Genomic DNA, 23,455 nt, shown 5'->3' with positions numbered 1-23,455 from the left:
CCCTGCTGGTACAGTATCTAGACAGGCCCAGGCCTAGCCCCGCTGGTACAGTATCTAGACAGGCCCAAGCCTGCTGGTACAGTATCTAGACAGGCCCAGGCCCAGCCCTGCTGGTACAGTATCTAGACAGGCCCAGGCCCAGCCCTGCTGGTACAGTATCTAGACAGGCCCAGGCCTGCTGGTACAGTATCTAGACAGGCCCAGGCCCGCTGGTACAGTATCTAGACAGGCCCAGGCCTGCTGGTACAGTATCTAGACAGGCCCAGGCCTGCTGGTACAGTATCTAGACAGGCCCAGACCCAGCCCTGCTGGTACAGTATCTAGACAGGCCCAGCCCTGCCGGTAAAGCATCTAGACAGGCCCAGCCCTGCTGGTACAGTATCTAGACAGGCCCAGGCCCAGCCCTGCTGGTACAGTATCTAGACAGGCCCAGGCCCAGCCCTGCTGGTACAGTATCTAGACAGGCCCAGCCCTGCTGGTACAGTATCTAGACAGGCCGAGGCCTAGCCCCGCCGGTACAGTATCTAGACAGGCCCAGGCCTGCTGGTACAGTATCTAGACAGGCCCAGCCCTGCTGGTACAGTATCTAGACAGGCCCAGCCCTGCTGGTACAGTATCTAGACAGGCCCAGGCCTGCTGGTACAGTATCTAGACAGGCCCAGCCCTGCTGGTACAGTATCTAGACAGGCCCAGCCCTGCTGGTACAGTATCTAGACAGGCCCAGCCCTGCTGGTACAGTATCTAGACAGGCCCAGGCCCAGCCCTGCTGGTACAGTATCTAGACAGGCCCAGGCCCAGCCCTGCTGGTACAGTATCTAGACAGGCCCAGGCCTGCTGGTACAGTATCTAGACAGGCCCAGGCCTGCTGGTACAGTATCTAGACAGGCCCAGCCCTGCTGGTACAGTATCTAGACAGGCCCAGCCCTGCTGGTACAGTATCTAGACAGGCCCAGGCCTGCTGGTACAGTATCTAGACAGGCCCAGGCCTGCTGGTACAGTATCTAGACAGGCCCAGGCCTGCTGGTACAGTATCTAGACAGGCCCAGGCCTGCTGGTACAGTATCTAGACAGGCCCAGCCCTGCTGGTACAGTATCTAGACAGGCCCAGGCCTGCTGGTACAGTATCTAGACAGGCCCAGCCCTGCTGGTACAGTATCTAGACAGGCCCAGCCCTGCTGGTACAGTATCTAGACAGGCCCAGGCCTGCTGGTATAGTATCTAGACAGGCCCAGGCCTGCTGGTACAGTATCTAGACAGGCCCAGCCCTGCTGGTACAGTATCTAGACAGGCCCAGGCCTGCTGGTACAGTATCTAGACAGGCCCAGCCCCGCCGGTACAGTATCTAGACAGGCCCAGCCCCGCCGGTACAGTATCTAGACAGGCCCAGCCCTGCTGGTACAGCATCTAGACAGGCCCAGGCCTGCTGGTACAGTATCTAGACAGGCCCAGGCCTGCTGGTACAGTATCTAGACAGGCCCATCCCTGCTGGTACAGTATCTAGACAGGCCCAGGCCTGCTGGTACAGTATCTAGACAGGCCCATCCCTGCTGGTACAGTATCTAGACAGGCCCAGGCCTGCTGGTACAGTATCTAGACAGGCCCAGGCCCAGCCCCGCTGGTACAGTATCTAGACAGGCCCAGGCCTGCTGGTACAGTATCTAGACAGGCCCAGGCCTGCTGGTACAGTATCTAGACAGGCCCAGGCCTGCTGGTACAGTATCTAGACAGGCCCAGGCCTGCTGGTACAGTATCTAGACAGGCCCAGCCCTGCTGGTACAGTATCTAGACAGGCCCAGCCCTGCTGGTACAGTATCTAGACAGGCCCAGCCCTGCTGGTACAGTATCTAGACAGGCCCAGGCCTGCTGGTACAGTATCTAGACAGGCCCAGACCTGCTGGTACAGTATCTAGACAGGCCCAGGCCTGCTGGTACAGTATCTAGACAGGCCCAGCCCTGCTGGTACAGTATCTAGACAGGCCCAGCCCCGCTGGTACAGTATCTAGACAGACCCAGGCCTGCTGGTACAGTATCTAGACAGGCCCAGGCCTGCTGGTACAGTATCTAGACAGGCCCAACCCTGCTGGTACAGTATCTAGACAGGCCCAGGCCTGCTGGTACAGTATCTAGACAGGCCCAGGCCTGCTGGTACAGTATCTAGACAGGCCCAGGCCCAGACCTGCTGGTACAGTATCTAGACAGGCCCAGGCCTGCTGGTACAGTATCTAGACAGGCCCAGGGCCAGACCTGCTGGTACAGTATCTAGACAGACCCAGGCCTGCTGGTACAGTATCTAGACAGGCCCAGGCCTGCTGGTACAGTATCTAGACAGGCCCAGGCCCAGACCTGCTGGTACAGTATCTAGACAGGCCCAGGCCTGCTGGTACAGTATCTAGACAGGCCCAGGCCCAGACCTGCTGGTACAGTATCTAGACAGGCCCAGGCCTGCTGGTACAGTATCTAGACAGGCCCAGGCCCAGCCCCGCTGGTACAGTATCTAGACAGGCCCGGGCCTGCTGGTACAGTATCTAGACAGGCCCAGGCCTGCTGGTACAGTATCTAGACAGACCCAGGCCTGCTGGTACAGTATCTAGACAGGCCCAGGCCTGCTGGTACAGTATCTAGACAGACCCAGCCCCGCTGGTACAGTATCTAGACAGGCCCAGGCCCGCTGGTACAGTATCTAGACAGACCCAGGCCTGCTGGTACAGTATCTAGACAGGCCCAGGCCTGCTGGTACAGTATCTAGACAGGCCCAGGCCTGCTGGTACAGTATCTAGACAGGCCCAGGCCTGCTGGTACAGTATCTAGACAGGCCCAGGCCTGCTGGTACAGTATCTAGACAGACCCAGGCCTGCTGGTACAGTATCTAGACAGGCCCAGGCCTGCTGGTACAGTATCTAGACAGGCCCAGGCCTAGCCCCGCTGGTACAGTATCTAGACAGGCCCAGGCCTAGCCCCGCTGGTACAGTATCTAGACAGGCCCAGGCCTGCTGGTACAGTATCTAGACAGACCCAGGCCTGCTGGTACAGTATCTAGACAGGCCCAGGCCTAGCCCCGCTGGTACAGTATCTAGACAGACCCAGGCCAGCTGGTACAGTATCTAGACAGGCCCAGGCCTGCTGGTACAGTATCTAGACAGGCCCAGCCCCGCTGGTACAGTATCTAGACAGGCCCAGGCCTAGCCCCGCTGGTACAGTATCTAGACAGGCCCAGCCCTGCTGGTACAGTATCTAGACAGGCCCAGCCCTGCTGGTACAGTATCTAGACAGGCCCAGACCTGCTGGTACAGTATCTAGACAGGCCCAGGCCTGCTGGTACAGTATCTAGACAGGCCCAGCCCTGCTGGTACAGTATCTAGACAGGCCCAGCCCCGCTGGTACAGTATCTAGACAGACCCAGGCCTGCTGGTACAGTATCTAGACAGGCCCAGGCCTGCTGGTACAGTATCTAGACAGGCCCAACCCTGCTGGTACAGTATCTAGACAGGCCCAGGCCTGCTGGTACAGTATCTAGACAGGCCCAGGCCTGCTGGTACAGTATCTAGACAGGCCCAGGCCCAGACCTGCTGGTACAGTATCTAGACAGGCCCAGGCCTGCTGGTACAGTATCTAGACAGGCCCAGGGCCAGACCTGCTGGTACAGTATCTAGACAGACCCAGGCCTGCTGGTACAGTATCTAGACAGGCCCAGGCCTGCTGGTACAGTATCTAGACAGGCCCAGGCCCAGACCTGCTGGTACAGTATCTAGACAGGCCCAGGCCTGCTGGTACAGTATCTAGACAGGCCCAGGCCCAGACCTGCTGGTACAGTATCTAGACAGACCCAGGCCTGCTGGTACAGTATCTAGACAGGCCCAGGTCTGCTGGTACAGTATCTAGACAGGCCCAGGCCTGCTGGTACAGTATCTAGACAGGCCCAGGCCCAGCCCCGCTGGTACAGTATCTAGACAGGCCCAGGCCTGCTGGTACAGTATCTAGACAGGCCCAGGCCTGCTGGTACAGTATCTAGACAGACCCAGGCCTGCTGGTACAGTATCTAGACAGGCCCAGGCCTGCTGGTACAGTATCTAGACAGACCCAGCCCCGCTGGTACAGTATCTAGACAGGCCCAGGCCCGCTGGTACAGTATCTAGACAGACCCAGGCCTGCTGGTACAGTATCTAGACAGGCCCAGGCCTGCTGGTACAGTATCTAGACAGGCCCAGGCCTGCTGGTACAGTATCTAGACAGGCCCAGGCCTGCTGGTACAGTATCTAGACAGACCCAGGCCTGCTGGTACAGTATCTAGACAGGCCCAGGCCTGCTGGTACAGTATCTAGACAGACCCAGGCCTGCTGGTACAGTATCTAGACAGGCCCAGGCCTAGCCCCGCTGGTACAGTATCTAGACAGGCCCAGGCCTGCTGGTACAGTATCTAGACAGACCCAGGCCTGCTGGTACAGTATCTAGACAGGCCCAGGCCTAGCCCCGCTGGTACAGTATCTAGACAGACCCAGGCCAGCTGGTACAGTATCTAGACAGGCCCAGGCCTGCTGGTACAGTATCTAGACAGGCCCAGCCCCGCTGGTACAGTATCTAGACAGGCCCAGGCCTAGCCCCGCTGGTACAGTATCTAGACAGGCCCAGCCCTGCTGGTACAGTATCTAGACAGGCCCAGCCCTGCTGGTACAGTATCTAGACAGGCCCAGGCCTGCTGGTACAGTATCTAGACAGGCCCAGGCCTGCTGGTACAGTATCTAGACAGGCCCAGGCCTGCTGGTACAGTATCTAGACAGGCCCAGGCCTGCTGGTACAGTATCTAGACAGGCCCAGGCCTGCTGGTACAGTATCTAGACAGGCCCAGGCCTGCTGGTACAGTATCTAGACAGGCCCAGCCCTGCTGGTACAGTATCTAGACAGGCCCAGCCCTGCTGGTACAGTATCTAGACAGGCCCAGCCCTGCTGGTACAGTATCTAGACAGGCCCAGGCCTGCTGGTACAGTATCTAGACAGGCCCAGGTCTAGCCCCGCTGGTACAGTATCTAGACAGGCCCAGGCCTGCGGGTACAGTATCTAGACAGGCCCAGCCCTGCTGGTACAGTATCTAGACAGGCCCAGGCCTGCTGGTACAGTATCTAGACAGGCCCAGGCCCAGACCTGCTGGTACAGTATCTAGACAGGCCCAGGCCTGCTGGTACAGTATCTAGACAGGCCCAGGCCCAGACCTGCTGGTACAGTATCTAGACAGGCCCAGGCCCAGGCCTGCTGGTACAGTATCTAGACAGGCCCAGGTCTGCTGGTACAGTATCTAGACAGGCCCAGGCCTGCTGGTACAGTATCTAGACAGGCCCAGGCCTGCTGGTACAGTATCTAGACAGGCCCAGCCCCGCTGGTACAGTATCTAGACAGGCCCAGGCCTGCTGGTACAGTATCTAGACAGGCCCAGGCCTGCTGGTACAGTATCTAGACAGGCCCAGCCCTGCTGGTACAGTATCTAGACAGGCCCAGCCCTGCTGGTACAGTATCTAGACAGGCCCAGGCCTGCTGGTACAGTATCTAGACAGGCCCAGGCCTGCTGGTACAGTATCTAGACAGGCCCAGCCCCGCTGGTACAGTATCTAGACAGGCCCAGCCCTGCTGGTACAGTATCTAGACAGGCCCAGGCCTGCTGGTACAGTATCTAGACAGGCCCAGCCCTGCTGGTACAGTATCTAGACAGGCCCAGCCCTGCTGGTACAGTATCTAGACAGGCCCAGGCCTGCTGGTACAGTATCTAGACAGGCCCAGGCCCAGCCCTGCTGGTACAGTATCTAGACAGGCCCAGCCCTGCTGGTACAGTATCTAGACAGGCCCAGGCCTGCTGGTACAGTATCTAGACAGGCCCAGGCCTGCTGGTACAGTATCTAGACAGGCCCAGGCCCAGCCCCGCTGGTACAGTATCTAGACAGGCCCAGGCCTGCGGGTACAGTATCTAGACAGGCCCAGCCCTGCTGGTACAGTATCTAGACAGGCCCAGGCCTGCTGGTACAGTATCTAGACAGGCCCAGGCCTGCTGGTACAGTATCTAGACAGGCCCAGCTCTCACCTTTCCTTTCCTCAGTGCGTTGTAGACGTCTTTGTACTGTTGGAACTTCTCCAGCTCAGCTTTGACCAGAACCTGTCTGATGTGCATCACCTCTTCTACTGTTAGAGCCAGACACTCTACAGGGTAGCAGAAGTCCTCCTGAAACAACACAGACAGAGAGATCTACTGTTACAGCCAGACACTCTACAGGGTAGCAGAAGTCCTCCTGAAACAACAGAGAGAGAGATCTACTGTTACAGCCAGACACTCTACAGGGTAGCAGAAGTCCTCCTGAAACAACAGAGAGAGAGATCTACTGTTAGAGCCAGACACTCTACAGGGTAGCAGAAGTCCTCCTGAAACAACACAGACAGAGAGATCTACTGTTAGAGCCAGACACTCTACAGGGTAGCAGAAGTCCTCCTGAAACAACACAGACAGAGAGATCTACTGTTACAGCCAGACACTCTACAGGGTAGAAGAAGTCCTCCTGAAACAACAGAGAGAGAGAGATCTACTGTTAGAGCCAGACACTCTACAGGGTAGCAGAAGTCCTCCTGAAACAACACAGACAGAGAGATCTACTGTTAGAGCCAGACACTCTACAGGGTAGCAGAAGTCCTCCTGAAACAACACAGACAGAGAGATCTACTGTTACAGCCAGACACTCTACAGGGTAGCAGAAGTCCTCCTGAAACAACACAGACAGAGGGATCTACAGTTACAGCCAGACACTGTACAGGGTAGCAGAAGTCCTCATGAAACAACACAGACAGAGAGATCTACTGTTACAGCCAGACACTCTACAGGGTAGCAGAAGTCCTCCTGAAACAACAGACAGAGAGATCTACTGTTACAGCCAGACACTCTACAGGGTAGCAGAAGTCCTCCTGAAACAACACAGACAGAGAGATCTACTGTTACAGCCAGACACTCTACAGGGTAGCAGAAGTCCTCCTGAAACAACAGAGAGAGAGATCTACTGTTAGAGCCAGACACTCTACAGGGTAGCAGAAGTCCTCCTGAAACAACAGACAGAGAGATCTACTGTTAGAGCCAGACACTCTACAGGGTAGCAGAAGTCCTCCTGAAACAACAGAGAGAGAGATCTACTGTTAGAGCCAGACACTCTACAGGGTAGCAGAAGTCCTCCTGAAACAACACAGACAGAGAGATCTACTGTTACAGCCAGACACTCTACAGGGTAGGAGAAGTCCTCCTGAAACAACACAGACAGAGGGATCTACTGTTAGAGCCAGACACTCTACAGGGTAGCAGAAGTCCTCCTGAAACAACACAGACAGAGAGATCTACTGTTAGAGCCAGACACTCTACAGGGTAGCAGAAGTCCTCCTGAAACAACACAGACAGAGAGATCTACTGTTACAGCCAGACACTCTACAGGGTAGCAGAAGTCCTCCTGAAACAACAGAGAGAGAGATCTACTGTTACAGCCAGACACTCTACAGGGTAGCAGAAGTCCTCCTGAAACAACACAGACAGAGAGATCTACTGTTACAGCCAGACACTCTACAGGGTAGCAGAAGTCCTCCTGAAACAACAGACAGAGAGATCTACTGTTACAGCCAGACACTCTACAGGGTAGCAGAAGTCCTCCTGAAACAACAGAGAGAGAGATCTACTGTTAGAGCCAGACACTCTACAGGGTAGCAGAAGTCCTCCTGAAACAACACAGACAGAGAGATCTACTGTTACAGCCAGACACTCTACAGGGTAGCAGAAGTCCTCCTGAAACAACAGACAGAGAGATCTACTGTTACAGCCAGACACTCTACAGGGTAGCAGAAGTCCTCCTGAAACAACAGACAGAGAGATCTACTGTTAGAGCCAGACACTCTACAGGGTAGCAGAAGTCCTCCTGAAACAACACAGACAGAGAGATCTACTGTTACAGCCAGACACTCTACAGGGTAGCAGAAGTCCTCCTGAAACAACAGAGAGAGAGATCTACTGTTACAGCCAGACACTCTACAGGGTAGCAGAAGTCCTCCTGAAACAACAGACAGAGAGATCTACTGTTAGAGCCAGACACTCTACAGGGTAGCAGAAGTCCTCCTGAAACAACAGACAAAGAGATCTACTGTTACAGCCAGACACTCTACAGGGTAGCAGAAGTCCTCCTGAAACAACACAGACAGAGAGATCTACTGTTAGAGCCAGACACTCTACAGGGTAGCAGAAGTCCTCCTGAAACAACAGACAGAGAGATCTACTGTTACAGCCAGACACTCTACAGGGTAGCAGAAGTCCTCCTGAAACAACACAGACAGAGAGATCTACTGTTACAGCCAGACACTCTACAGGGTAGCAGAAGTCCTCCTGAAACAACACAGACAGAGAGATCTACTGTTACAGCCAGACACTCTACAGGGTAGCAGAAGTCCTCCTGAAACAACAGAGAGAGAGATCTACTGTTACAGCCAGACACTCTACAGGGTAGCAGAAGTCCCCCTGAAACAACAGACAGAGAGATCTACTGTTAGAGCCAGACACTGTCTGTTTGTGTCATCATGCCAAACAGATGTGGGACCAGGCTATTGTCTGTTTGTGTCATCATGCCAAACAGATGTGGGACCAGGCTATTGTCTGTTTGTGTCATCATGCCAAACAGATGTGGGACCAGGCTATTGTCTGTTTGTGTCATCATGCCAAACAGGTGTGGGACCAGGCTATTGTCTGTTTGTGTCATCATGCCAAACAGATGTGGGACCAGGCTATTGTCTGTTTGTGCCATCATGCCAAACAGGTGTGGGACCAGGCTATTGTCTGTTTGTGCCATCATGCCAAACAGATGTGGGACCAGGCTATTATCAAAGCTCCATGACAATGGAAAGGCTCAACATGCCATAGAGGAGTTGTACCTTTATTCTGACAGCGTGAAAATGAGGTGATCACATTAACAAAGAATCTAAAAGGGAACCTACAGCCCAGCAGCACAAGGTGATGATGTTGGTTGGTTACCACGGAAACAGGAGACAAAACCATTATTGGAGCATGCGGCTCAATTCCACAACCACGCCACCCGTCACGTCACCACCTCACCCGTCACGCCACCTCACCCGTTACGTCCCCACGCCACCCGTCACGTCGCCACCTCACCCGTCACGTCGCCACGCCACCCGTCACGTCGCCACGCCACCCGTTACGTCGCCACGCCACCTCACCCGTCACGTCGCCACGCCACCTCACCCGTCACGTCGCCACGCCACCTCACCCGTCACGTCGCCACGCCACCTCACCCGTCACGTCGCCACGCCACCTCACCCGTCACGTCGCCACGCCACCTCACCCGTCACGTCGCCACGCCACCTCACCCGTCACGTCGCGTCGCCACCTCACCCGTTACGTCGCGTCGCCACCTCACCCGTTACGTCACCACCTCACCCGTTACGTCACCACGCCACCTCACCCGTTACGTCACCACGCCACCTCACCCGTTACGTCACCACGCCACCTCACCCGTTACGTCACCACGCCACCTCACCCGTTACGTCACCACGCCACCTCACCCGTTACGTCACCACGCCACCTCACCCGTTACGTCACCACGCCACCTCACCCGTTACGTCACGTCGCCACCTCACCCGCTACGTCGCCACGCCACCTCACCCGTTACGTCGCCACGCCACCCGTTACGTCCCCACGCCACGCCACCCGTCACCACGCCACCTCACCCGTCACCACGCCACCTCACCCGTCACCACGCCACCTCACCCGTTACGTCACCACCTCACCCGTTACGTCACCACCTCACCCGTTACGTCACCACCTCACCCGTTACGTCACCACCTCACCCGTTACGTCACCACCTCACCCGTTACGTCACCACGCCACCCGTTACGTCACCACGCCACCCGTTACGTCACCACGCCACCCGTTACGTCACCACGCCACCCGTTACGTCACCACGCCACCCGTTACCTCACCACGCCACCCGTTACCTCACCCGTTACGTCGCCACCTCACCCGTTAGTCGCCACCTCACCCGTTACGTCGCCACGCCACCTCACCCGTTACGTCACCACGCCACCCGTTACGTCACCACGCCACCCGTTACGTCACCACGCCACCTCACCCGTCACCACGCCACCTCACCCGTTACGTCACCACCTCACCCGTTACGTCACCACGCCACCCGTTACGTCACCCGTTACGTCGCCACCCGTTACGTCGCCACGCCACCTCACCCGTTACGTCGCCACGCCACCCGTTACGTCGCCACGCCACCCGTTACGTCGCCATGCCACCCGTTACGTCACCACGCCACCCGTTACGTCACCACGCCACCCGTTACGTCACCACGCCACCTCACCCGTTACGTCACCACGCCACCTCACCCGTTACGTCACCACGCCACCTCACCCGTTACGTCACCACGCCACCTCACCCGTTACGTCACCACGCCACCTCACCCGTTACGTCACCACGCCACCTCACCCGTTACGTCACCACGCCACCTCACCCGTTACGTCACCACGCCACCCGTTACATCACCACGCCACCAGCATGATATCATTCCCAGGGAGCACACAGAGCCCAGACTGATGATGATGATGATGAAGAACACAGCAGCTCTGAGCCCATCTTAACACCCAGTGAGTCATGTAGTTAGTTGGAGTGTATAAAGTCTAAAATGTGTTACCAAACAGTGTTAGTTTTAACATTATAAATTGCATTAGGTGATCATTGATGAAGTCATTGGGTGCGTTCCAGGTCATCTTTTTTTTTGCAGTCGGGGGTCCAATAATCTCTGAATATTGCAATATTATACACCGATGTGGTGACGACCTGGAACGCATCCATAGTTATTCTGAGTGGAGTGACGTAATACATCCATGACATACCACCTTAACACCTCTGCTGGGGGCGGGGTTTTCCACCTGACAAAGGAAATAAAATAGTTCAGTAGAACTGATTGGAGCACCAACTTCTCCTCCAGAATACATTATATCATTATATCTGCCTCTGGAGATGCCACATACACCATAATAATACCATTATATCATTATATCTGTCTCTGGAGATATCACATACACCATAATAATACCATTATATATGCCTCTGGAGATGCCACATACACCATAATAATACCATTATATCATACCATTATATCATTATGTCTGCCTCTGGAGATGCCACATACACCATAATAATACCATTATATCTGCCTCTGGAGATGCCACATACACCATAATAATACCATTACACCATTATATCTGCCTCTGGAGATGCCACATACACCATAATAAAACCATTATATCATTATATCTGCCTCTGGAGATGCCACATACACCATAATAATACCATTATATCTGCCTCTGGAGATGCCACATACACCATAATAATACCATTATGTTTGCCTCTGGAGATGCCACATACACCATAATAATACCATTATATCTGCCTCTGGAGATGCTACATACACCATAATAATACCATTATATCATTATGTCTGCCTCTGGAGATGCCACATTCACCATAATAATACCATTATGTCTGCCTCTGGAGATGCCACATACACCATAATAATACCATTATATCTGCCTCTGGAGATGCCACATACACCATTATAATACCATTATGTCATTATATTTGCCTCTGGAGATGCCACATACACCATAATAATACCATTATATCATTATGTCTGCCTCTGGAGATGCCACATACACCATAATAATACCATTATATCTGCCTCTGGAGATGCCACATACACCATAATAATACCATTATGTCATTATGTCTGCCTCTGGAGATGCCACATACACCATAATAATACCATTATATCTGCCTCTGGAGATGCCACATACACCATAATAATACCATTATATCTGCCTCTGGAGATGCCACATACACCATAATAATACCATTATGTCATTATGTCTGCCTCTGGAGATGCCACATACACCATAATAATACCATTATGTCTGCCTCTGGAGATGCCACATACACCATAATAATACCATTATGTCATTATGTCTGCCTCTGGAGATGCCACATACACCATAATAATACCATTATGTCTGCCTCTGGAGATGCCACATACACCATAATAATACCATTATATCTGCCTCTGGAGATGCCACATACACCATAATAATACCATTATATCTGCCTCTGGAGATGCCACATACACCATAATAATACCATTATATCTGCCTCTGGAGATGCCACATACACCATAATAATACCATTATATCTGCCTCTGGAGATGCCACATACACCATAATAATACCATTATATCTGCCTCTGGAGATGCCACATACACCATAATAATACCATTATATCTGCCTCTGGAGATGCCACATACACCATAATAATACCATTATATCTGCCTCTGGAGATGCCACATACACCATAATAATACCATTATATCTGCCTCTGGAGATGCCACATACACCATAATAATACCATTATATCTGCCTCTGGAGATGCCACATACACCATAATAATACCATTATATCTGCCTCTGGAGATGCCACATACACCATAATAATACCATTATATCTGCCTCTGGAGATGCCACATACACCATAATAATACCATTATATCTGCCTCTGGAGATGCCACATACACCATAATAATACCATTACACCATTATATCTGCCTCTGGAGATGCCACATACACCATAATAATACCATTATATCTGCCTCTGGAGATGCCACATACACCATACACGCCGATTTCAAGTTTACATAACAACCGGAAATGTGATTTTTTTCTTTTACACCTTTATTTAACGAGGCAAGTCAGTTAAGAACAAATTCTTATTTTCTATGACAGCCTAGGAACAGTGGGTTAACTGGTCTAGGAACAGTGGGTTAACTGGTCTAGGAACAGTGGGTTAACTGGTCTAGGAACAGTGGGTTAACTGCCTTGTTCAGAGGCAGAACGACAGATTTTTACCTTGTCAGCTCGGGGATTCGTTTTTGCAATATTCCGGTTACTAGTCCAACGCCCTAACCACCTGCCTTACATTGCACTCCACGAGGAGCCTGCGTGGCAGGCTGACTACCTGTTACGCGAGGGCACCAAGAAGCCAAGGTAAGTTGCTAGCTAACATTAAACTTATCTTATAAAAAAACAATCAATCTTAACATAATCACTAGTTAACTACACATGGTTGATGATATTACTAGTTTATCTAGCGTGTCCTGCGTTGCATATAATCAATGCGGTGCCTGTTAATTTATCATTGAATCCCAGCCTACTTTGACAAACGGTGATGATTTAACAAGCGCATTCGCGAAAAAAGCACTGTCATTGCACCAATGTACCTAACCATAAACATCAATGCCTTTCTGAAAATCAATACACAAGTATATATTTTTAAAAACTTGCATATTTAGTTAATATTGCCTGCTAACATGAATTTCTTATACTTAGGGAAATTGTGTCACTTCTCTTGCGTTCCGTGCAAGCAGTCAGGGTATATGCAGCAGTTTGGGCCGCCTGGCTCGTTGCGAATTGTTAAGTCCATTGATTCCTAACAAAGACCGTAATTAATTTGCCAGAATTGTACATAATTATGACATAACATTAAAGGTTGTACAATGTAACAGCAATATTTAGACTTAGGGATGCCATCCGTTTGATAAAATACAGAACGGTTCCGTATTTCACTGAAAGAAAAAACGTTTTGTTTTCGAAATGATAGTTTCCGGATTCAACCATTTTAATGACGAAAGGCTCGTATTTCTGTGTGTTATTATGTTATAATAAAGTCTATGATTTGATAGAGCAGTCTGACTGAGTGATGGTAGGCACCAGCAGGCTCGTAAGCATTCATTCAAACAGCACTTTCGTGCGTTTGCCAGCAGCTCTTGCGCTGTTTATGACTTCAAGCCTATCAACTCCCGAGATTAGGCTGGTGTAACCGATGTAAGATGGGTAGCTAGTTAGCGGGGTGCACGCTAATAGCGTTTCAAACGTCACTCGCTCTGAGACTTGGAGTAGTTGTTCCCCTTGCTCTGCATTGGTAACGCTGCTTCGAGGGTGGCTGTTGGCGATGTGTTCCTGGTTCGAGCCCAGGTAGCGGCGAGGAGAGGGATGGAAGCTATACTGTTACACTGGCAATACTAAAGTGCCTATAAGAACATCCAATAGTCAAAAGGTATATGGAATACAAATCGTATAGAGAGAAATAGTCCTATAATTCCTATAATAACTACAACCTAAAACTTCTTACCTGGGAATATTGAAGACTCATGTTAAAAGGAACCACCAGCTTTCATATGTTCTCATGTTCTGAGCAAGGAACTTAAACGTTAGTTTTTTTACATGGCACATATTGCACTTTTACTTTCTTCTCCAACACTTTGTTTTTGCATTATTTAAACCAAATTGAACATGTTTCATTATTTATTTGAGGCTAAATAGTGTTCATTCAGTATTGTTGTAATTGTCATTATCACAAATACATTTAAAAAATATATACATTTTTTTACTATAATTTTTATTATTATATATATATATATATATTATAAAAATAAAATCATTTTTTCTCTTTTTTAATTTTTTTAATGTAAAATCGGCCGATTAATTGGTATCGGCTTTTTTTGGTCCTCCAATAATCGGTATCGGTGTTGAAAAATCCTAATCAGTCGACCTCTAGTTCCTCGTCCCCCTCCATGACACACTGCCTGACCTGACCAGTACCAGGTCATTCAGCAAGTAAGTTACCTCAGAGAAACCATCTCACAGTAGGGCAGGAATCAAATCAAATGTTTTTATATAGCCCTTCTTACATCAGCTGATATCTCAAAGCGCTGTACAGAAACCCAGCCTAAAACCCCAAACAGCAAGCAATGCAGGTGTAGAAGATGGGACAAAATAGTTATCCCATTTGAAGCATCATACAATGTGTTTGAAAACAGGAGGCCAACCAGGTAATTGAAAACATGAGGCCAACCAGGTAATTGAAAACACGAGGCCAACCAGGTAATTGAAAACACGAGGCTTGGCTGTCTGCAGCACAGTAGTGTACATACCAGAGACTTGGAGCTCTGTCTGGTGGGGGCTGTGAAGGGTCGTACTCTGGTGGGGGGCTCCTTCTCAATGGAGTGTCTCCTCTGAGGGGAGGGGCGACTGTCAGGCTGGGGAGTCATGGTGATGGGCAGGAACCTAGGGGGTGCTGGAGGGCAGAGAGAGAAGACAGGCTGGAAGGAATGAGGGAACAGGCAGTTTCTAGATTTGTACTTTTACCCCGTTTTTGTGGGATCCAATTGGTAGTTACAGTCTTGTCTCATCGCTGTAACTCCCGTACGGACTCGGGAGAGGCGAATGTCGAGAGCCCTGCGTCCTCCGAAACACAACCCAACCAAGCCGCAATGCTTCTTGACACAATGCCCACTTAACCCGGAAGCCAGCCGCACCAATGTGGCGGAGGAAAAGAATATAGGATAGGACTAAAGTAGTGCACTACATTTGACAAGGACCCGTAGGACTAAAGTAGTGCACTACATTTGACCAGGACCAATAGGACTAAAGTAGTGCACTACATTTGATCAGGGCCAATAGAACTAAAGTAGTGCACTACATTTGACCAGCGCCAAAAGGACTAAAGTAGTGCACTACATTTGATCAGGACCAATAGGGTAAGTAGTGCACTACATTTGACCAGGACCAATAGGGTAAGTAGTGCACTACATTTGATCAGGACCAATAGGGTAAGTAGTGCACTACATTTGACCAGGACCAATAGGGTAAGTAGTGCACTACATTTGACCAGGACCAATAGGACTAAAGTGGTGCACTACATTTGACCAGGACCAATAGGACTAAAGTGGTACACTACATTTGACCAGGACCAATATGACTAAAGTGGTGCACTACATTTGACCAGGACCAATAGGACTAAAGTAGTGCACTACATTTGACCAGGACCAATAGGACTAAAGTAGTGCACTATCACTCCTGCTACTTTATCCCAACACATGGTAACACAACACACCCCCCCCCCCCCCCCCCCCCAACCGGCGCCCCCGCACATTGACTCTGTACCGTAACACCCTGTACATAGCCTCCACATTGACTCTGTACCGTAACACCCTGTATATAGCCTCCACATTGACTCTGTACCGTAACACCCTGTATATAGCCTCCACATTGACTCTGTACCGTAACACCCTGTATATAGCCTCCACATTAACTCTGTACCGTAACACCCTGTATATAGCCTCCACATTGACTCTGTACCGTAACACCCTGTATATGGCCTCCACATTGACTCTGTACCGTAACACCCTGTATATAGCCTCCACATTGACTCTGTACCGTAACACCCTGTATATAACCTCCACATTGACTCTGTACCGTAACACTCTGTATATATCCTCCACATTGACTCTGTACCGTAACACCCTGTATATAGTCTCCACATTGACTCTGTACCGTAACACCCTGTATATAGCCTCCACATTGACTCGGTACCGTAACACCCTGTATATAGCCTCCACATTGACTCTGTAACGGTACCCCCTGTATATAGTCTCCACATTGACTCTGTACCGGTACCCCCTGTATATAGCCTCCACATTGACTCTGTACCGTAACACCCTGTATATAGCCTCCACATTGACTCTGTAACGGTACCCCCTGTATATAGCCTCCACATTGACTCTGTACCGGTACCCCCCTGTATATAGCCTCCACATTGACTCTGTACCATAACACCCTGTACAGTGGGGAGAACAAGTATTTAAACAGTTATATGGGTAATATACTAACATTCACTCCTCCATATGGACAACATGCTAACGTTCACTTCCCTATGTGGGCAAAATGCTAACATTCACTCCTCTATATGGGCAATATGCTAACATTCACTACTCTATATGGGCAATATGCTAACATTCACTCCTCTATGTGGACAACATGCTAACATTCACTACTCTATATGGACAATATGCTAACATTCACTCCTCCATATGGACAACATGCTAACGTTCACTTCCCTATGTGGGCAATATGCTAACATTCACTACTCTATATGGGCAATATGCTAACATTCACTACTCTATATGGGCAATATGCTAACATTCACTACTCTATATGGGCAATATGCTAACATTCACTACTCTATATGGGCAATATGCTAACATTCACTACTCTATATGGGCAATATGCTAACATTCACTACTCTATATGGGCAATATGCTAACATTCACTACTCTATATGGGCAATATGCTAACATTCACTACTCTATATGGGCAATATGCTAACATTCACTACTCTATGTGGGCAATATGCTAACATTCACTACTCTATGTGGGCAATATGCTAACATTCACTACTCTATGTGGGCAATATGCTAACATTCACTACTCTATATGGGCAATATGCTAACATTCACTACTCTATATGGGCAATATGCTAACATTCACTACTCTATATGGGCAATATGCTAACATTCACTCCTCCATATGGACAACATGCTAACGTTCACTTCCCTATGTGGGCAATATGCTAACATTCACTACTCTATATGGGCAATATGCTAACATTCACTACTCTATATGGGCAATATGCTAACATTCACTACTCTATATGGGCAATATGCTAACATTCACTTCCCTATATGGGCAATATGCTAACATTCACTACTCTATATGGGCAATATGCTAACATTCACTTCCCTATATGGGCAATATGCTAACATTCACTACTCTATATGGGCAATATGCTAACATTCACTACTCTATATGGGCAATATGCTAACATTCACTTCCCTATATGGGCAATATGCTAACATTCACTACTCTATATGGGCAATATGCTAACATTCCCTCTATATGGGCAATATGCAAACATTCACTCCTCTGTATGGGCAATATGCTAACATTTACTCCTCTATATGGGCAATATGCTAACATTCACTACTCTATATGGGCAATATGCTAACATTCACTTCCCTATATGGGCAATATGCTAACATTCACTACTCTATATGGGCAATATGCTAACATTCACTACTCTATATGGGCAATATGCTAACATTCACTTCCCTATATGGGCAATATGCTAACATTCCCTCCTCTATATGGGCAATATGCAAACATTCACTCCTCTATATGGGCAATATGCTAACATTCACTACTCTATATGGGCAATATGCTAACATTCACTACTCTATATGGGCAATATGCTAACATTCACTACTCTATATGGGCAATATGCTAACATTCACTACTCTATATGGGCAATATGCTAACATTCACTACCCTTCTAGATAGACGCTTTAAACTGTTTAAGTGGAAAGAAGGTTTGTCTCCTACTTTTAACCACTGGATAAAGGAAGTCATGTAACATCTCAAACTAGAGAAATGTGCTACTCTCTTAGGGGATCTGTAATGCAATAACATGTGCTACTCTGTTAGGGGATCTGTAATGCAATAACATGTGCTACTCTGTTAGGGGATCTGTAATGCAATAACATGTGCTACTCTGTTAGGGGATCTGTAATGCAATAACATGTGCTACTCTGTTAGGGGATCTGTAATGCAATAACATGTGCTACTCTGTTAGGGGATCTGTAATGCAATAACATGTGCTACTCTCTTAGGGGATCTGCAATTCAATAACATCTGGCAACCTTATCTTTTGTAGAAGACATGGACCCAGCTAATTTTACAACACCTTAAATTAACCCAAATAAGTATTTGTTTTTCACTATTTGTTTATATTACTTAACTGCTATGTTATGCTTGTTTAATTAAAGTATTTTATTTATTTTTCACCTTTATTTAACCAGGTAGGCTAGTTGAGAACAAGTTCTCATTTACAACTGCGACCTGGCCAAGATAAAGCAAAGCAGTGCGACACAAACAACAACACAGAGTTACACATGGAGTAAACTAGCGTACAGTCAATAACACAATAGAAAAAAAGAAAGTCTATATACAGTGTGTGCAAATGGTGTGAGGAGGTAAGGCAATAAATAGGCCATAGTAGCGAAGTAATTACAATTTAGCAGATTAACACTGGAGTGATAGATGTGCAAGTAGTGATACTGGTGTGCAAAAGAGCAGAAAAGTAAATAAAAACAATATGGGGATGAGATAGGTGGATTGGGTGGGCTATTTACAGATGGACTATGTACAGCTGCAGCGATCTGTTAGCTGCTCAGATAGCTGATGTTTAAAGTTAGTGAGGGAAATATAAGTCTCCAGCTTCTGCGATTTTTGCAATTCGTTCCAGTCACAGGCAGCAGAGAACTAGAAGGAAAGGCGGCCAAACGAGGTGTTGGCTTTGGGGATGACCAGTGAGATATACCTGCTGGAGCGTGGAGCTGAGCTGTTGGCCAGGGTCGGGGTAGCCAGGAGGAAAGCATGGCCAGCCGTAGAGACGTGGGGGGTTTGATGTGCGAGGGGATCAGTGTGTGTTTTGCTCTCTGCCTGTATTGTCTGTGTAATCTTTCATATGTCAAATCAAAAATACTTGATAAAAACAGTAGCACCGTGTACCATTTAGGATGCAGCCTTAGTTTTCTATACCTCGGGAGCCTTCAAAGAGTGGAGGGATCTAGTGTACTAGTTAGTATTCATGATTGGTGATATGAAATGTACTTTTTCCATGTAATAACGTGTATGTTTTTGTGGAATATGTAACAGTTAACAAATTCAGTGAAAACATAATAAATACAACTTTCAAAAACAGCAAAAAGATAGTGAAGGTATCTTACTGTTCTTCCCCAGGACAGATTCAGGAGACGAGGCGTCCAACATGGATGCTGACAAACTGGAGGAGCTGTGACTGGCCTCATCCTGTTAATGAGCAGATACACATGGATGATGTAGGTATAGACATCCCATTAGAAACAGACTGCTGCTACAACTTCAGATGACAATGTCAAGACATTTCATATTTCTGGAATGTGCAGTAGTTCTGGATATGGGCTCGATGAAGGAACATATACATTTGTCTCTCTGTGAAAGTCTTTCTTGAACAGAAGACTCTTGGTCGACCAAGATTTATTTTCTAGTAGGGGACGGCCGTCATGCGTGGATAGAATGTGATTGTTTGTGTTATCCATACATCACAAATGAAAGCCTCTTCTACAACGACGAGTACAAGGAAGCTCTTTTTAAAATGTGTCATTTTCCAAATATAGAACCATCCTAGGCGTTTTAATCAAAATCAACTATATTCACTGAGCTTGTCTGATGCTTTAAGCACACAGTGTGATTAAATAAATAAAAAACAGCGTCTCTCTCTCTCTCTCTCTCTCTCATCTTGCCTATGCCGCTCGGTCATCACTCATCCATATATTTATAAACTCAGCAGAAAAAGAAATGTCCTCTCACTCAACTGGGTTTATTTTCAGCAACTTAACATGTGTAAGTATTTCTATGAACACAACAAGATTCAACAACCGACAAACTGAACATGTGACTAACAAATTGAATAATGTGTCCCTGAACAAAGGGGAGGGGTCAAAATCAAAAGTAAGTCAGTATCTGGTGTGGCCACCAGCTGCAATCTCAATCGCACTCCACACTGCCCTTACCCACCAGTACAAAAGGAACACCTATGTGAGAATGCTGTTCATTGACTACAGCTCAGCGTTCAACGCCATAGTGCCCTCAAAGCTTATCACTAAACTAAGGACCCTGGGACTAATCACCTCCCTCTGCAACTGGAACCTGGACTTCCTGACGGGCCGCCCCCAGGTGGTTAGGGTAGGTAACAAGACATCCGCCACGCTGATCCTCAACAATTGATTGTCTGTTATTTACCATGAAATAGCATTGTATCTGATCAGAAGTTTACTAAGGGTTGGTAACAGGCTGATTGGTCGGCTATTTGAGCCAGTAAAAGGGGGCTTTACTATTCTTGGGTAGCGGAATAACTTTAAATTCCCTCCAGGCCTGAGGGCACACACTCTCTAGTAGGCTTAGATTGAAGATGTGGCAAATAGAAGTGGCAATATCGTCCGCTATTATCTTACAGTAATTTTCCATCTCGATTGTCAAACCCTGGTGGCTTGTCATTAATAGACAACATTAACTTTTTCTTCCACACTGACTTTACAGAATTCAAAAGCACAATTCTAGTCTTTCTTTCATTTAGTCAGATATACTTGGATGTGTTGTGTCAGCGTTTGTTGCTGGCATGTCATCCCTACATTTGCTAATCTTGTCAATGAAAAAGTAATTAAAGTAGTTGGCAATATCAGTGGGTTTTGTGACGAATGAGCCAATGCATATAACTGGTAGATTTGGATAGAAAACACTCTAAAGTTTCCAAAACTGTTAAAATAGTGTCTGTGAATATAACAGAACTGATTTGGCAGACGAAAACCTGAGAACAATCTATTCAGGAAGTCGTTTTTTGGGGGGTTTTGTAGTTTTCTATTCAATGCTATTACAGTATCCATTGACTTAGGACTCAAATTGCACTAGATGTCAACAGTCTTTAGAAATTGTTTCAGGCTTGTATTCTGAAAAATGAGGAAGTAAGAGCAGTCTGAATGAGTGGACCCTAAAGTGTCACAGAGCTTTTTCATGCGCGAGACCGAGAGAGTGCCTTTCGTGTTTACCTTTTAAATTGACAACGTTATTGTCCGGTTGAAATATTATTGATTATTTAGGCTAAAAACAACCTGAGGTTTGAATATAAACATTGTTTGAAATGTTTCTATGAACTTTACGGATACAATTAGGATTTTTTTGTCTTCCTGTTTTGACTGCGTTTGAGCCTGTGGATTACTGAAGAAAACGCGCAAACAAAACGGAGGTTTTTGGGTATAAAGAGACTTTATCGAACAAAAGGAGCATTTATTGAGTAAATTAATGTCTGCTGAGTGCAACCATATGAAGATCATCAAAGGTAAGGGATTAATTTTATCTCTATTTCTGACTTGTGTAACTCTTCTACTTGGCTGGTTCCTGTTTGTAATGATTTGTCTAGTGGGCTATGTTCTCACATAATCGTAAGGTATGCTTTCGCCGTAAAGCATTTTTTAAATCTGACACCATGGTTGGATTCACAAGAAGTTCATCTTTAAACCTATGTAAAATATGTTTTGTTTTCTGAATTTTTAAAATTAGTATTTCTGTACTTGGCGCCAAGCAGTTTCACTGGCTGTTGAAGAGGTGGGACTGCCATGTAAAAATTACTGAAATGGCAGATTCGAACGGGATTAAAATTACAGATGTGGTATTTTGTGCTCGTGCACATAATTACATTACCCAGCCTCCCCCAGTAAAAGGAATCGCGTACGAATAGACCCTGACCAATAGCCAGGGCCTGACCTATAGCCAGGGCCTGACCTATAGCCAGGGCCTGACCTATAGCCAGGGCCTGACCTATAGCCAGGGCCTGACCTACTGACCTATAGCCAGGGCCTGACCTACTGGCCTATAGCCAGGGCCTGACCTATAGCCAGGGCCTGACCTATAGCCAGGGCCTGACCTACTGACCTATAGCCAGGGCCTGACCTACTGACCTATAGCCAGGGCCTGACCTACTGACCTATAGCCAGGGCCTGACCTACTGACCTATAGCCAGGGCCTGACCTATAGCCAGGGCCTGACCTACTGACCTATAGCCAGGGCCTGACCTATAGCCAGGCCGGTCTGTGCTGATCTGCTGCCATAGGCTAAACCAAAACATGCTGCATCCGCAAAACTAGAATAGTCCCAGTAAGCAAAACGACGTTGAAAAGACCTCTAAAATAAGTATTTTCCAGACATTACAGCTCGGTTCAATTTAGTTCTGAATGAAAGTTGAAAATAAGTAATTTATATTAGTCTATGTCTGGGCCAAATCAAGGCTGGTCCAGACCGGACAAAATCTGAACCAAACATAAACGTCTATGATTGGTCCGGGCCAGAGATGAACCAAAAATGTATGTCCGTGGACGTTGAAGTCCAGGCCGGTCTGGACCGCACCAAATCTGAACCAAACACAGACGTCTAAAAATGAAGAAAACCCTTGAATGAGTAGGTGTTTCCAAACTTTTGACGGGTACTAACAGCCTATTGGCCAAACAATTGACCAGTCGACTAAACGGGGTCAGCCCCACCACACACGTACGTCAGACTCAGAGCTGTATAGTTCAGCCAGCGTGGGTGCCTTCAGGAGCCTCTTCCTTTGACCAAGAGCCCCTCCCATCCCGTGAGCTGCTGGACAGGACAGGGCCAGGGTGCTGCTGGCGTGCTTTCTGAGGGCATCCGGGGTCGACAGGTCTGTGGGAGGAGTCAGAGAGGACATCAATACTCTTCAACATGGAATAACCCTACCTGAACAACACTACTCCAGGGATTCACTGGCTGCATGGCACCCTACTCCCTACATAGTGCACTACTGTTGACCAGAGCACAGTCTAAAGTAGTGCACTATGTAGGGAGTAGGGTGCCATTTGGGATGCTGACACTGAACATTGGGCTAT

At 48.1% G+C, this 23,455-nt stretch overlaps 1 protein-coding gene across 1 annotated transcript in view; it reads right to left on the bottom strand.

Moving 5' to 3' along the window:
- Positions 1-23,252, bottom strand: part of LOC120035671 (protein spire homolog 1-like) — a gene marked incomplete at its 5' end in the record, with an annotated part of 31,553 nt that extends 8,301 nt beyond the window's left edge. The window contains 4 exons of the mRNA XM_038982238.1: positions 6,065-6,202; positions 15,053-15,195; positions 19,745-19,826; positions 23,101-23,252. Of these exons, the coding sequence (XP_038838166.1) occupies positions 6,065-6,202; positions 15,053-15,195; positions 19,745-19,826; positions 23,101-23,252 (515 nt within the window). The remainder of the gene's footprint in view (positions 1-6,064; positions 6,203-15,052; positions 15,196-19,744; positions 19,827-23,100) is intronic.
- Positions 23,253-23,455: the final 203 nt, after the last annotated feature.

Source organism: Salvelinus namaycush, unplaced genomic scaffold (assembly GCF_016432855.1).
Source record: "Salvelinus namaycush isolate Seneca unplaced genomic scaffold, SaNama_1.0 Scaffold1085, whole genome shotgun sequence".
Lineage (NCBI taxonomy): Eukaryota > Metazoa > Chordata > Actinopteri > Salmoniformes > Salmonidae > Salvelinus > Salvelinus namaycush.
The sequence above is the reverse complement of the archived record's forward strand: the minus strand, read 5'-3'. Positions and strand labels throughout refer to the sequence as shown.